General features: G+C 33.0%; 1 protein-coding gene across 4 annotated transcripts; it reads right to left on the minus strand.

Annotated features, from left to right (window-relative positions):
• Positions 1–192: 192 nt before the first annotated feature.
• LOC104890463 (probable inactive histone-lysine N-methyltransferase SUVR2) lies at positions 193–13243 on the minus strand. Of its 4 annotated transcripts, none has more exons than XM_010675966.3 (9): positions 12970–13243; positions 8183–8452; positions 7635–8058; positions 6553–7544; positions 5225–5490; positions 5050–5116; positions 4461–4511; positions 1302–1395; positions 193–341 (listed from the first exon to the last, which is right to left on the minus strand). In XM_010675966.3, the coding sequence occupies exons 2-9, from the start codon at positions 8369–8371 to the stop codon at positions 301–303; spliced, it is 2124 nt and encodes a 707-aa protein (XP_010674268.1). In that variant the 5' UTR covers positions 8372–8452; positions 12970–13243; the 3' UTR covers positions 193–300. The 4 variants fall into 4 exon arrangements, with proteins under 4 accessions (XP_010674268.1, XP_010674270.1, XP_010674271.1 ...); XM_010675968.4 differs by having other exon boundaries at positions 12909–13243; XM_010675969.4 differs by having other exon boundaries at positions 8551–13243.
• Positions 13244–15750: the final 2507 nt, after the last annotated feature.

Raw genomic sequence — 15750 nt, forward strand, 5'->3', positions numbered from 1 at the left:
AAAAAATTGTATCTACATTACTAGTACTACATATGATTCCCTAAATCCTTTATCAGCTAAACTAAATGATATACCTCTAATGTCGAAATCGCTTAATGAAATTTTTCGAAAAAAATAACCCTTTTCTACTATATTATTATGCAATAAAAATTCCTCCCGAATTAAAGCCTTAGAAAAAAGATGCAAATCAAATGCTTAAGTTAAAAAATTGGTCATTTGAAAAAAAATAATAAGGTTAAATTGAAAAATCTATCTCCTAATAAGAGAATTCTGCATTAAAATTCCATATAGAATAGCTGATCATCTATTCGAATTGGAAGCCCTTGGCTTTGACCTCGATCCTGCAACATAGAACGGCATTACAAATTTACAAAAGATATGTAGTCCTACCTCACAAAAAAAAAAAAAAGAGCGTATGCCATATTTACATTAATGGAAAAGAAAAAAATCGGAACGACAATATTTTTTTATTTTTTTTAAAGGTAAGGATAATTCCTTTGCAAGGAAGGGGAAAATTAGGGATCTTTCTGGCAAGGGGTGAGAATCGAATCCTGTCACATGGGTAGAATGAGGGTCTTACAACCACTAGGCCAACCTTGATTCTCAATCGGACGACAATATTGACCTAAGTAAAGAAGCATAGGAGTTTTATACTTGGTCATACCCCAAAACGTAAACAAGAAATTTATTTATGATGGATTCTTGGTAGAGAATTTAAACTATTAGGTGAATCAGAAAATAATTTTGTGAGATTAGGGAGATACTACATACTATTACAATATTATACTTATAACTTATAAGTAATAGTGGTTGAAAAAGAGGGAAAAGGTCATAATGTGTATACTGGCGTATGCATACAGCCATACAGCATACATGCATGCTCAGCCAACCTCTAGTTGTATTTTTCAACAAACTAAGCTTGGTCGAGTGGAAACTAGAGAACCTTTCGACATCAATATTGGGGGTTTTAATGTTTGATCTCCACTAGAGACACTTTAGGAGAAGAAATCCCTTACCCTCCCCCTCCCTTTCCCTCTCCCTCTCCCCCACTCCCAATTATGTTTAGGCGGCTAACCCCGTTGGATTGACCCGCGAGAGGTTCTAGCCCGATAAAACCCTTTATTTCACCTACCTAAGAAAAAAAATTAGTCGTATTTGTCGTCTTTATTTCACAATATACCAAAACCACCTATTTTTATACACCACTTTGGTAATTTCAACTTCCTGCATTATACTTAAAAACTTGCTCCCTATGAAGTATGAAGAAATGTCTCAAGAGTCAAGAGTAAGAGTAAACTAACCTTTTCGATTCTTGTAACGGCAATATGCACTCCCACAACGACATCGAAATGCTTTGATGGGATGATCCTCATCTTCAAAGTCTATCCCATAATCCTATATTCAGTTAAGACAACAATCAACATAATGCAATCAATATAAAACCGCATTTCATGTCTTAAAATTGTTCCCCAAAGATACTAACTAAGAAACATTTCCTACGCTCGGGGAAGTCCTAGAACCTGATAGTTAGGAACAAATTTTGGTCCACAACGTTTAGCATGTAATTCCTAAGTTTCTTTTTACTTGCAACAATTTGATTTTTACATTATTCACGAACTCTACTTAGTTTATCTTTGGTTGATTTATAGTTAAGGAAAAACATATTCATGTAGGATCTTATTATATTCAATTCAATGTATATTTTTCAAAAATCTACTTTTTATTATTCTTAATTCACAGTATATTCAAGTGTATTACAAAAGTTATATTTATAAGAAGGTGTTACCTTCTTTTGAAAGGCTAACTTTAGGACACCTTTATTGGTTATGGGCTTATGGCCTATGGATTTAGGGTATTTGTGTATAATTGCTTCCCTGTTCCCACCAAGCTCTTGATTACAGTTTTTCTTATTACTATTTGACAGTGGTGGAGCTAGGATTTCAAATTCGAAGGTGCATAACACAAACAATATTGTTGAAGATCGAGTTGTTTTTCTATTGCCTTTGTTTTTTTATCTAGTTGTATCACCTATCATTTCCTATATTCATCGTTCCACATGAATTAACTATATGAAAATCAACCTAACAAATTACCATCATATAAGTACTAAAATAGAAACTAAATTATCATGTAAAGTAATTAACAATACCTAATTTTATACTTTTATTTTAATTACCATTATTATTAATTTGATAAATTTCATATTACTATCATATAATTTATTATAGGGATATTCCATTTGGTACCATTGAATTTTTGGCTTTTCCATTTGGTACCACTGTTATTTTAAATTTCCACATGATACCACTCTAATTTAATATTAATCTTTATCATACCATTTTTTTAAGTAAATTGTTAGTTAATGGTTGAATAAGAATACGATTTTGTTTGAGTTTGCATGTTTCTATTTGCAGTTGCAAAAATTTAATAAATTAAGATTTTAGGGTGTCGTTTTAACCCTTAAAAGCTCTATTTTTTAGTCAAAATTTTCATATAAATGATCATAATATTCTATGTCTTTTTATTGTCAAATATGACCTCAACTTTGACCTTAACGACTAAATAATTACTAAAACCTTAACGCAAATTAAAACATGTAAATCAAAGTAAAACTCTAGCCTATACTAACTTAAATTAACACTTTACTTAGTTGAATACTACAATAGAGAATAAATTCAAATTATAGTGGTACCATGTAGAATATCTGAAAAATAGTGGTACCAAATGGAAAAGCCAAAAGTACAATGGTACCAAATGGAATATCCCTTTATTATATAAATTAACAAACTTAATTTCATACTCTTATGCGCAAATTTACATATCAATCAAAAAGATTCAAGTATACAATATAAGAAACTAATAATGGTAAAAATAAATAAATACTCGACGCCATGAATAGTGGTGGTGGGTCTACAAGTATTGTGAGTGGTGATTGGTGCACGTTAGCCGTTAGGGTGTGCCGGCGTGGATGGTGGGAAGCGCTTGGCTCGGGGTTGTGAGAGACTAAGTGGTTCAAAGTTTTAAGGTAGTGAGGAGAGAAACTCTTGTGACAATTTTTTTTCGAGGGGAATTTTTTTTTTGAGAAAGTGATTCTGTAGGTTTATAAGTTTAGATATTTTAAGTTTTTAGATTAAAGTTTATTTGTTATTGCTGGCCCTATTTTCAAAAATAAAAATCTTCAGAGTGGGTCAGACAACTCAAAGTCTTAGAGATATTAGATAATGACTTTCCACCTTTCCCATAATCCCATATATTCATGTGTTGACTTTCCATCTTTTAGTATTGCAATCTTCTTCACTCCAATGTCCAAGCCCCAACAAATACGATTTTATTTTATTTTTAACGAAAAAACATATTTGTTATTGCTCCGCCAATGCTATTTGGTAGGCAGTAGTGCATAGTAGCATTAATAATGAATTTATAAGTGATTTTGTAGATGAAGTCTCATATAAATGACCATGGTAATGATTTGTATCCTTAAACATGTGGTTTTTCTTCACAAATTTCATTAAACTTAATACGTAATGGATCGTAATGAAAATTAATAAAGAAAAAACAAATATATATAATTGGACAAACATTACCATGGACATTAGGATGAGACTCTCTCCACAAAATTACTAATAAATTCGATGCTATTGTCACCATTTATTACCGCTTACTAAATGTATTAGGGATTTCCAATAGTAAAACTCATGACAAAAACCCATTTTCTATGAAGTCTCTCCTCCTATATGATAACTAATAAACCTCCATAACCCTCCATATACGCACACATCACCATATCAAGACAATCTGGGTTGTTTGATAAGAGTGAAAATCCACATTACTAAACTTGCTCGACTTGGCTACATCAATGTAATTCATAAAAACTTCAGGTCATAGTGGCTGAGAACGATCTAACACAATTTTTGGGTGAAATGGGCAGCACTCAACGGTCTAACTAGTTATCTCTCAACAATGTAACAAATCACCCCTTGATAATATAACAAATCAGAAATCACTACAGCCATTTACAGGACAAACTAGTTGCAACATAATTTATAGTGAGAACTATCTCATATATAAGATACTCCCTCCGTTCCATAATATAGTACCTATTTCATTTTTGGTGGGTCAAACTTCAAAATCTTTGACCACATATTCTCATTATTATATACAAAAAAGACCTACTCATGTATGATCTTGTTAGATTCGTCTCAACGTGTACTTTCATAATATCAACTTTTTAGATTTTTTATTAATACGAAATTGAAGATATTAAAAGTCAAAGTTATGTCTTGAAGACCGTGTGAAAAAGAAACAAGCACTATATTATGAGACGGAGGGAGTATTAAATTTTCAGTAGGTGTAGTAATTAGAAAATTCGAATAATTATCAATGACTTAATAAGTCTCATTTCCAATAGCAATTCAATAATTCAGGTGTGTAAAGGAAGTGGCCAAGCATAGTGAACTCACCCAAGTTAGCTCTTCAAAGGCTTTCACTTCTTGTGTAGTAAAAAAAGCAAGCTGCCAAGGAAAGAATACACAAATAAAAAACCAGGACAAATTACTAAGCGCCCGTTAGTTATCGTTTTCTGTTTTCAGTTTTCAGTTTTTTTTTTTCAAAATCAAAAATCATAATATGAAAACTAGAAAAAGTTACGGGCCCATTCGGTAATACTGTGGTTTTTTGTTTTTTGGTTTTTTGATTTTCAAAGTCATATGATATATGACCTATAGTGAATAAAAAATTAGTCAAACTTATTGGGAACATGATGATTTTGAAAACTGACAACTAAAAAGTGAAAACCACTTTTTCTGGTTTCCTGTTTTTAGTTGTTAGTTTTCAAAAAAAAACTGAAGACTGAAAACAAAAAACGATAACGAACGGCCCCGTAGTTTCTAGTTTTAGTTGTCAGTTTTCAAAATTAGCATGATTACTATCGTTATGGCCAAGTTTAGTTATATCATATGATTCTAAAATCATAAAAAACCAAAAACTAGAAACTGGCGGTGATAACGAACGGGCCCTAAGGTTTCCCTTAAAAGATAAGAAATTTCATACGTGATAATAATGGTGATCTGCAGTCTCCACTTCAACTGGAATCTCAATCAAGTTGGCACCATGACATCTGCACCAAAAGTCGAAGTAATTCCAAGTTATCACAGGAAAAAGGTACACATCTTTGAAAGGAAGAACTCTTTAAAGTTCCATAAACTTAGTAGGACAAGAATAGTACTTGTGGTTGACAAATCGTCCAATATTGCCATAATTTGTAGCATCCAAACAGAGTGCAAAATCATCATCCAAAATACTTTCTGAACCCCAGTCTGCATCGAGCTGAACTGGATACGTATGCCTCTCATTGCCCCTACTTTGCTTATTCCTCTCATCTAATTCTGTGTTTGTTACAACCTCACCAACATACTCACATACAAAGGCACCCTCAGGCAAGTCTTCCAGGGTCCGGAGGCCCCATCCTTTACCTTCAGTCGTCCAGTAAACCTGAAAGGCAGAGCACTAAGGATTAGCGATGGTGAAAAACAGTAAACTAAAGTATGATGCTCACATCAAAGGTGACTTTGGGGTGTAGATTAAGCCCTCATTTAGGGAGCTTGTTTCATAAGAATGCCCTGTAACCTGCTTTTATTTGCTAATGTGTAAAAAGAGTTATATGCACACAAAAAAAAAAACTCATAGGCAAAAAAACAACCAAAAGCCCTAAAAGCTACTCCCCTACCAAATTAATTATCCGGCTTTCTTATAATATCCGATGCATGCCTTTGACCATCAATATCTTTAATTTCAAACAAATAAAACTATAACAGTTCATAATGTGAGTATACTCGTTGAAACACGTGATAAATGTTCCTGTAATTGTATTCCTGAGAACTTACAATCAAAATTTTCTAACTTCACCCACTATGGTCTTGTTTGGTTATTGATTTCTGCAGCAATTTTATTGGCTTTTGTCTTTTTTCCATGTGGCAAACAACATAGAAGTATATAAATGGTAAAGGGTTTCAGTTTGTTAGCCATCATGGAAAAGCTTATTGGAGCATCTATTCTCGTTAGCTGTTGGTTGTTTTGCCTCAAAGTTGGTTATTTTGCTGATAAATCCACAACAACAATTTTTTACCAAACATCTTTATAAATCGCTAATATTATAACTATATAAACTAATACCATTAGCTGGTCCAGCAAGCCAAGTCAACTGGCTTGTGAGCAACTATAATAGCTGGTTGCGAAAAACTACCACTTTATTGGTTCATGATACTCGCAGAAATATCGAAATTTAAACACGAAGAAACATGCATAGACCGACACTTCCTTGTGTGTGTATGAGCGCGCACGTGCATATTTCTTTGTACAAGTAGTTCTAGAACTACAATTTTATGAGCCAATTTTAAAAGGTTATGTAATAGGAATTTAGGACTCAGGTATACTCCAGGCTCATAAATCCCCTTCCTTTGGGATCAAGGCTTTGATAGTTGTCATATTATTGAGTTCATGTCCAATGTTATATGCATACAAATCAATTACTACACACAGATAAAAGTCAATCACCTGCAAGTTGCGTGAAATCCCTCGTTGCACTACTCGATTTCCACATTGCGTGCTGCAGCCACATTTACTCCAACATTCTTTAATGAATTTCTTCACAGAGTGACCCTTGCAGTTTTCAGGTTTTCTCTCATTCTTAGCCCTCTCGACTGGGCAATCATGGCAATAGACATACTTATTCTCATTAATGCAAGCTTTTAAGAACTCTGACTTCAGTAGCCCATCATTTGTGTAGGCAAATTCACCATTCGTTACACGTGCACATGCACAAGGTACTGGTGAAGACAGACAATCCCCTGAACAACTAGGACAACAATCCTCATCTGAAATCCGAGCCAACGAGATATTGACAATTGCTTTTTGGTAAATTAAATTTTTTGGTATGTAGAAGAACTTAGGAGGTTGCCTGTTGTTACGCTCGTCTACTAATGAGATCTTCACATTCTCTTCCCCTTTCGTAATATCATCAACATATAGTTGGGGATGCCGCTTTACTCTATTTCCGAAAGCCTGTGAGGTTTCAGTCTCTGGATCCTTCTCATTTTGAACTTCAAGACTTTTCCTTGCCACAGGTACTCCTGCAGATTCTTTACTGCAACAAAGGATATGTTGACTGAAATCTTCAGGAGATGTTTTCCTAACTAATGATTGGTTTGTGCAGTCATTAGCTAATTCACAAAATCTCTTACAAATGTCTTCTAGTAAACTTTTCAAAGAAAAAGGAGGCCCCACGATTTTATGTGATCTTAGAAACTCCTCTTCCACTAATTTCAACACTGCATCCATGTCTTGTACATGAGAAGTCGCTTTATCGAGTGCATGAACACAGCAGAGTTTCACATCTCCCGATGGCAATGAAACAATGTCAAATTTGTGTTCACTCCTCTGGAAATTGCACGCTGAAGCACTTTCTTTAATATTCTCATCATCCACACACTGAGATAACTTTGCACACATGTGTCCTGTAGAAGAGCCCTCCACTAAATCTGGTAGCACTTCAAGAAGACAGAAGCAATTGTCAGATAATATACCCTGCCTTTCCACGTTATATGTGTCAACTCAAGCAATAATAAAAAATTAGGTACCTGAATGAATCTTTGAGGTACTTGCTCTAATAGGTACCACACATCCTGCACAAATCTTTTCTAGATCCTCCGGAAGAGAGGCAGATTCATTGATGGGGAATTTAGAGCATGATGAACTTGAAGCTCTTTCAGATTTAATTTTCCCAGAAGTAGATATAATAACCGATGAAAGATGGCCTTTTTCTTTGTGCATGGCAGAGCAAGTTCCAAGTTCAACTTCTTTGTTGTCTACACTCGAATATGAAGTATTTGGTCTTTCACTTGAATAAAGAGGAGGAATATCTCCTTCTTTCCTAAAGATCAATTTCCCACTACTATCTACCGTTGATGATGCCTCATCCTCTTCTATATCCCAATGCACCTTTTTATGTGGAGGTTCAGATCCATCACAATTCACTGGCTCCTTCCTCTTCACTTCAACTCTCTATGAAAAAGCATTCATTACAGAAAAGTACATAACGGAAACTTTTATGTACTACTGAAAGAAAACCAATATGAATCACAAAAGTCAAATACATAGGGAAAATAGAGTAGTATAGTGGGTGAACCTTGTCTTCCTTTTCTTCCTCGAACTCGAATATAGCATCTACAAGAGCACGATAGTTTTCTGCTTCAATGAATTCCCAATTTTTGTCGTACATCTTTAAAAGTTGCTTGAGTACAGGCTTCACTGTTGCAGAGGCTATCCCAAGGGCCTTCATTGCGTTGAAGGCATTCTCAACTTTAGGATTCTTCATGTTTAAAATGCAATGCTAGATGAACTGTATAACAGAGGTTAGGTTTGCCTTGGTCTTCTAAGCATTCATCAAATTTCAAACCTGCATTTGCAGGAAGGTAAAAAAATCCATTACAGTTTCTTCCTATCCTATAAAGCTGCTTCTAGAAACGCAAAATTAAGTGTCAACAAGCATCATACTTTTTTCACTTTACCATCCGTGGAAGGGATGCATAGTAAAAGGTTATGGATACATGTTGACTCACCATCTCATGTTTAGAGATGTGCAGTAAAGCATCTGCTAAACACAAAATACCATACATAGGGTCAGGTTTCCTTTTCACTTGACTGAAGAGGAATAGACATTCAGCTTAAGTTCGTACCAAAAGGCACACTTCACATGAAGTTCATCTATTGTCTAGGTGATAAAATGACACTGAATGTCTGAATGGGAAGAGAAAATTTCAAAAGAATGAAAAATCATAATGCATAACCCATAAACTAGAGGGTCAGCTTTGCTGCATAGGTTACATTGCTCCTCAACCCAAAGAAGTTGAAAGTAAAGATTACTTCACAAAAATTGAAAGGAGACCCTGCCAAAAATGTAATGGAAAGATGGCAAAAACTACGATTGCAAATAGGTCCAAAAGTGCCAAAAGAACTATTGTGGAAGTTTAAAAAATAGATGAAAGAGAAGGTAATATTTGGCATATCATTGGTCAAGAACTGATTGTTCAGTTTCATAGAAGAAACATCTTAGGTGCATCAATTAGTCAAGACAGGAACTTAACAAACTACGATATGAAGTTTCAAGTTGACATCACATGGTTGGTGAATCTCAGTCATCTATACAAGTGAACACTCATCTTCGCTGCAAGATACACAAAACGATCCCAGTAACCTCATCATTAAGTACCTCTCACTCCCCTGCCTCACCACATCTTCACATACAAAAATCTTATTTTCGACTGGAATAATATATGCATTCACAAAGATCTCATTGAAGACCAGACTAAGAAAGACAACATTTGCTGAATTCTGGAGACAAATGCACACAAAAGAAGTTAAATTATTCCTTCAGGGTATTCAGCTAGACCATCTACATCAATAATTGCAAAAGTTACAGAATCCAAATACACAGAGCCAAGTTTTTCCATTCAATCAAGTGCCACATCATAGTATCTGCAGGATCATCATGACAACTGTTTGTCTATGTTCCTTTACAGCATGCAAGGAAATTGAGATTGGAGAACTGCATAAAGGTTGGCGGAAGACTATCAAAAAAGATGCTCACATAAAAGCATCTCCTTGTCTCAAGCTTATGCTTGTAAGCAATATACAGGGAATTGAAATTTTATATTAAAATGGACAATCTAAAAGATAAATATACGCAAAAATCTCAGCAATGAATGCAATTCCTATAACTTCCAAAAGAAGGAAAAAACGAGCCACATGGCTCATGAAAATGCAATATTCAAAATCATAAATTCATTGTTCTAAGATAAGGAATATTTCTGTCTAATATCATAGGTTTCAAGTAACCAACATGAGCCCCACTAGAAGAACCAAACTTTTTTTATAGGAAACAAGACAAAACATATCAGAAAACAAAGCAATGCAGCATATTAATTACGGTAATCGGAGTTACATTTACAAGGATATATTACAGGGTGTCCATATGGTGTTCAGTCAATCCATCAAATATTTACAAAGTAACAAGAGCACAAGCAACACAAATTCATTAATCCAACTCCTCGTCAACGAATACTATGAAAACTAAACTGCTGATGGGGATATTAGTATCCATTTTTCCAATTTGTTGAGGCTTAAGACAGAAAAATATAGTCCCCCACTCCCCCGTGCAGAGCAGGAACGGCACAAGAAAACAGGAATTAACCTTCTGAGTATATCAATATGTGAGAGTCCTTCCCTGGAAACCATAATGATGGCAAAGCAGCTAAATAAAGCATTTGAAGGGTTTGAGTAACCTTTCCCAAGATGTCAAAGAAACAAGCAGCCTTGAAAACATTGATATCACATCTTAACGCATGCCGAAGAGGAAAGGAATCAAAGCCAGATCTCTTAGGATTCAAAAGAAAGCAAATAAAGCTTTATAGGTGTCTACTAAGTACTAAATGCCCCACATAACTTAATCCTCCTTCGTCATCACAAATTTAATAGATGTTGAACTTTCATAGCTTTTTAACACGAAATGCACAAAAACTAGAATCATATAAACTTCTCATGGAAATTGAGTGATGGGTCCCATCATGGGGTGATAGTGAGGTGAGTTGATCTTGATATTAAGTCTTGCTCAACTAGACTTATTATGAAGCTCTAAGTTGACCTTTGGACATTGAATAGGCCACAAGCTTGTTAGATTCATAAATCGTTCTTAATTTGACCTTGTTTTGCAACTACAAATGATATTTAGGGTTTTTATCTAAAAAAGATAGATGGCACTCGTAGTAGAGCGTCCTTTAAGATCATGAATAACGGGGATATTTATTTGACATTTTCATTTATTAACTATTCTAGTTCTCCTATAATATGTACATCTAGATTTTCAAAAAGAGGTGCTTGAGCTATATCAATCTCTAATGAATCGCAAATTGTCTCGTAGCATTATCTCTCGTAGTCTTAATCCTACCTATATTAGATGATGGTCGTAGGCACACAATTCCGGATGTACATAGAGCAAGGTTTCATACTTGGTACTTAAGTAGATCAAAAACCTAAGTCTTCTCCAATTTGGACATCAACGATTAGTATCAACTTCATTTAATGAAAGTCATGCTTACTAATCCTTCCCTTTTCAGCACAAATCCTTGTTGAGAAAAAAAAAAACTAACTAAAAAGAAAGCATAACCAAACACACTAACAATTAATGATATAAACACAAACATCTGAAGTTGTTTGGTCCTTCCACATGGCTTATATTTGTGTATCAAGGAAACATATTACCATAACCTAAGATGGAAAATTTTAAGATAAGGCAAATGCAGTATTTTATTATATAAGTTATTCTGTAGTACTCAAAAAAGACACTTTACCAAAAAATAGAAAATCACCCCATCAGTTTTTAAAATTCATTAAAATAGAAGTCAAAGTAATCTTATCAATTAGTGAAAATGATCCTAAATAGCATAAATATAATCTAACAATGGGTGTATTTACTTCATCTGAATTTCATTTATATGGGGTTATTATCCCTTGACTCAACTTATTGAAACTTATATCAACCCATTAGAGCTCATTGGCACTGAACTTAACTTAATCAAACTTGTGTGGGCCTATTAGTCCTAAACTTAATTAAACCAACTTGTTTTACTAAAATGATTGAAAATTAGGTGAGAAGAAAAAAAAAAAAACCATATCCCCAACTAACTTACAAGCTCCTTGACGAAGATAAGTTAAAACACAATACACTCATACCAACTTCTCTTGTTAATATTTGCTTAAAACCTTTCCAAGAACTCCTTCATCTCCTTAAAGAGAGCTATCAACTCTATGTCTTACCCCAACGACGAAAGAAAAATCTTTGACCATAAGATTGGCGGTACCTAAGACATGAAAACTCGACATATCTAACATAAAGCTAACCTGAATAATTGAATATTCCCTCCTTGGAATTCAAAAAAATGGGACATCAATTTTTGCACTAGTTTTGATCTAACACTTGTATTCATTACTTCATCCAACAAACATGAACTCCTATATCCTCTAGGTCATTAGAAGACAATTTTAACTTTATCTTAGAGTGAAAATCCTAAACTTCCTTTTCTCAATTTTATGGACATTTGGCCATGTTTAACAATTAGTTTTTGGCCAATTCCTCGTTTGTCTTTCGGATTGTAGCTTTGGTTAAACTCGTCAAACAACAAACATATATATGTTTGGTATGTGACTTTTCAATTAGTTGAAGCCATTCACCCAAAATTAGAAGATGCCTGAAACAACTCATTGGTCAAATAGAAATGCTGCTTAATTAACACACTCACATTTAGTTTAAGAGCTAATTTTACAAAACCCTTTATTATACAAATGAACACCAAAGTGAACCATCTAACATCCAGCAATCAACATCTCATTGCCAAACACAGCCAAAGTAATTTCTCTATATTACAAAAAGATCAACATGACAAGTGATCACACACCATAAAGGAAAGGAAGCACCAGCTTCAATTTCAGTGGGACCTCCCAAGAAAATCTAATTCAGAAAATAGCATAGTAGTATTAAACTCAACAGTATCTCCTGTAAATTTGCATCAAAACAAGAGCCCCCCACTAAAACTTAAAGGGTTTTATAACTCAAATAAATCACACATTCCAAAAACTACAAAATCAAACATAATTAAACACTTCTAGTATTAATCACATTCAAACATTGACAATAATAAACAAAAAAGAGTCTAAATTGCACAATACCCACATAAATTAAGCCTTCAATCTTTCAATAACAGGGGAAAAAAAACAAAATTTACCTTACAGTTACGTAAGAAATTATGTTTAACAAGGACATTAACGCAATGCATGCAAACATGGACCAAAAAAATTACCCAAAATTCGATGGACCAAGTTCCTACTAACAGTAATAAATGTAAGTGTTGTTGATCGTACCCGAAAAACTCGAAATTGAAGAGAGAAAAACGATGATGAAGAAACGGAGAAAAGCAGAGAGAAACAGAGAAAATAACGACGAAAGAAGGTGACAGACCCCAACAATGGCGGAATTGTGGGTTTTTATGAAACTTTGGTCATCACAAACTTTGTGTGAAACTAAACTCTGAAGTCTGAACTGATGGTTGTGTCTTGCGTGGCTCTTTGGGTAGAATCAGAGAATATATAAGTATTTCTCTTATTATAAACATGAAAAAAAGGTACAAAGAGATTATTGTAACTTATGTATGTGGGGATTTTGAAAGAAGTTTTGGGTGTGTTCCACAATAGTTTTTTAATATTTAGGGTTTGACTAAGGATCAGAAAAAATAAGTTCTGATCAGATCCGAAAAAATAAGTTCAGATCAGATTATGTTTATATTTAAAAATCAGTATTACTATTAAATCTCTTTCATTACATATTAGCAAAAATTATAATAATGGAATATTAATAAAGTAACAAATCAAACAAGACCCCACCTGATTATATTTTTTCTTATATATTGAGAAAATCTAAAAGATAAGATCTTGTAAATCAGATCAGATAAGTTCAGATCAGAAAATTTTACGTGAACTAAATATAGCCTAAGTTAAATTTTTACGAAAGGATATTAAAAAAAGTTGTTTGGGGAAGTAGGGTATACTTTTTTTTTGGAAAGAAATTATTTGGGTTATTCTCGATTTCTCGCACAGGGTCTTCATCTAAAGGCTTATTATAAGTCATACACGACCAAATCCTTTAAGTAAACGTTTGGACTATAAATAAAGAGTTTGTGTTGTAAGAGACCGCCTACTTTTAAATTAAAATTAGGCAATGGTAAGCCCAATATTAAAAATAGAATTAACCCAATAATAACTAGCTTAATTTCTCTTGGTGACTAGTCTAATCCATTTAGTGACTAGGTCTACTTTTATATTAAAATTAGACTGTCTCTTTTGATAATTTTTGATAAATTAAACCCAAAACTTTGTTAGAGAAGATGGAAACGTTCACGACTTCAGCTAACCTTAGCCTTTAATTTGTAAAGTATACTTGTGCAATGTATTTTCTTTGTAATTTTTCCCCTTACTTTAAACACTCTCTTTATGTGCGTTTGTCAATACACATATCTGATCTTAAACATCTTTCATTGCATTATTAATAATAATTATGACGATTGAATATCAATAAAATACTCATTAATATGAATCAAATAAGACTCCACATGACTACATATTTTCTCATATATTGGGAAAAATTTAGAAGATTTCAAGTGGGTAAAATAAAAATATACAAAGGGAGTAGCTTTAAGAACTGAATTTATCAAAATGGTATAAAAAAAATAAGGGGACTTTGACAGGTTTATATTAGAAAATTCACAAACTATACAATATAGAAGATTTTTGATATAAATAATATATTTCTTTACTTAAATTAATAAGTTACTCTTACTATTGAAAATTAATTTACTAACGCACGATAAGCAGTTTTCATATACAATAATAATAAAATAAGAAAAATCTCTATTATATAAGCCAAGGGGAGCTATGGTGTCCCCTTTTGAAAAGTCTTATATACCCTTAATCTCACAAAATAATAAAGAAAACTTTTTCGTAATTCTTTCCTTATTTACAGATATGGGTAATAAAGAAAGTTCTACATTACCAAAAAAATTACATAAAAAATGTGGAAAAAGAGGAAACTCACAATTGAAAATATAAATTGATGACTAAAATCAATTTTCAAACAATTATAAAAGCAAAGATTTATAGAGGTCATTATTATCTAAACTCTCAGTTGCAATAGAAATTTCAATAACATGCATTAACAAATCATAAAAGAACTAAGAAACTTTAGAGAACATTCATTTTTTTGGGGGGGGGGGGGCTCACAATCAGTTGGGATAATAAATAATTAAAGAGATAGACTTACATCATCAGATAATATCAACTTATAATTTTTTTTTTGAAGCACTACTCATCATATTATGCCTAAAAACCTCAATTATCCAGTGAAATTAAATTGAACTACTACTCATAAATTACGCCTATAAAGTATATGTATTTTAAATAAATAAAAAACAAAACATCTCTATTATATAAGGGAAGGGGGGAGCAATGGTGTCCTCTTTTGAAACGCCTATTTTGCCCCCCTTCCCTTTCTAAATTACAAAAGGAATGTCAAATCACGTTATAAAAATCATGCAAATCACTCAAATAATCAAGAAACTTTATTAAAACTTAAAATTAACATACAAACTAAAACTAGCTAATAACCTAGAACGTCAATACATACAAAAACATTTACAAAAATTTACTTACAAATCACTATTCTCAAGAACCATTCACAATTAATGGTGGGTCATGATAAAAAATAGAGGTGTATTTGTAGTGAAATCAGAATTTAGAAGTTAGACAAGGAAACAAATTATTTACTTTTTTATAGTGTTTCCTATATATAATGAAACTTTTACATATATTTGGACCTATTTTTTTCTATTATATAATAGCGATTAATTATCAAGGTAAAAAAGTTTATGTAAAATATCATTCAAAAATTAGAGTACAATAACATATCTCTATTATGTAAGGGAATGGGGGAGCTATGGTGTCCCCGAATGAAGAGACTATGTTACCCCCTTCCCATTCTAAATTACAAATTCACTTACAAATCAAAGGGGGCTTCAAACAAAAATATCAAAAATATAATTATAACAATCACTCACAAGTCAACTAGAATCATAAAATTGCATAATTTACGTT

Source organism: Beta vulgaris, chromosome 4 (genome assembly GCF_026745355.1).
Source record: "Beta vulgaris subsp. vulgaris cultivar EL10 chromosome 4, EL10.2, whole genome shotgun sequence".
In the NCBI taxonomy this organism is placed as follows: Eukaryota; Viridiplantae; Streptophyta; class Magnoliopsida; order Caryophyllales; family Amaranthaceae; genus Beta; species Beta vulgaris.

Bases quoted from the DNA above. Each gene is read 5' to 3' on its own strand.
- LOC104890463 (XM_010675966.3), bottom strand. From the start codon at position 8,371: ATGAAGAATCCTAAAGTTGAGAATGCCTTCAACGCAATGAAGGCCCTT. The intron at 8,059-8,182 runs GTTCACCCACTA...GCTTTTTCATAG, and splicing joins AGGAAGAAAAGGAAGACAAG to AGAGTTGAAGTGAAGAGGAA. The intron at 5,117-5,224 runs GTACTATTCTTG...CTTTTGGTGCAG, and splicing joins GGACGATTTGTCAACCACAA to ATGTCATGGTGCCAACTTGA.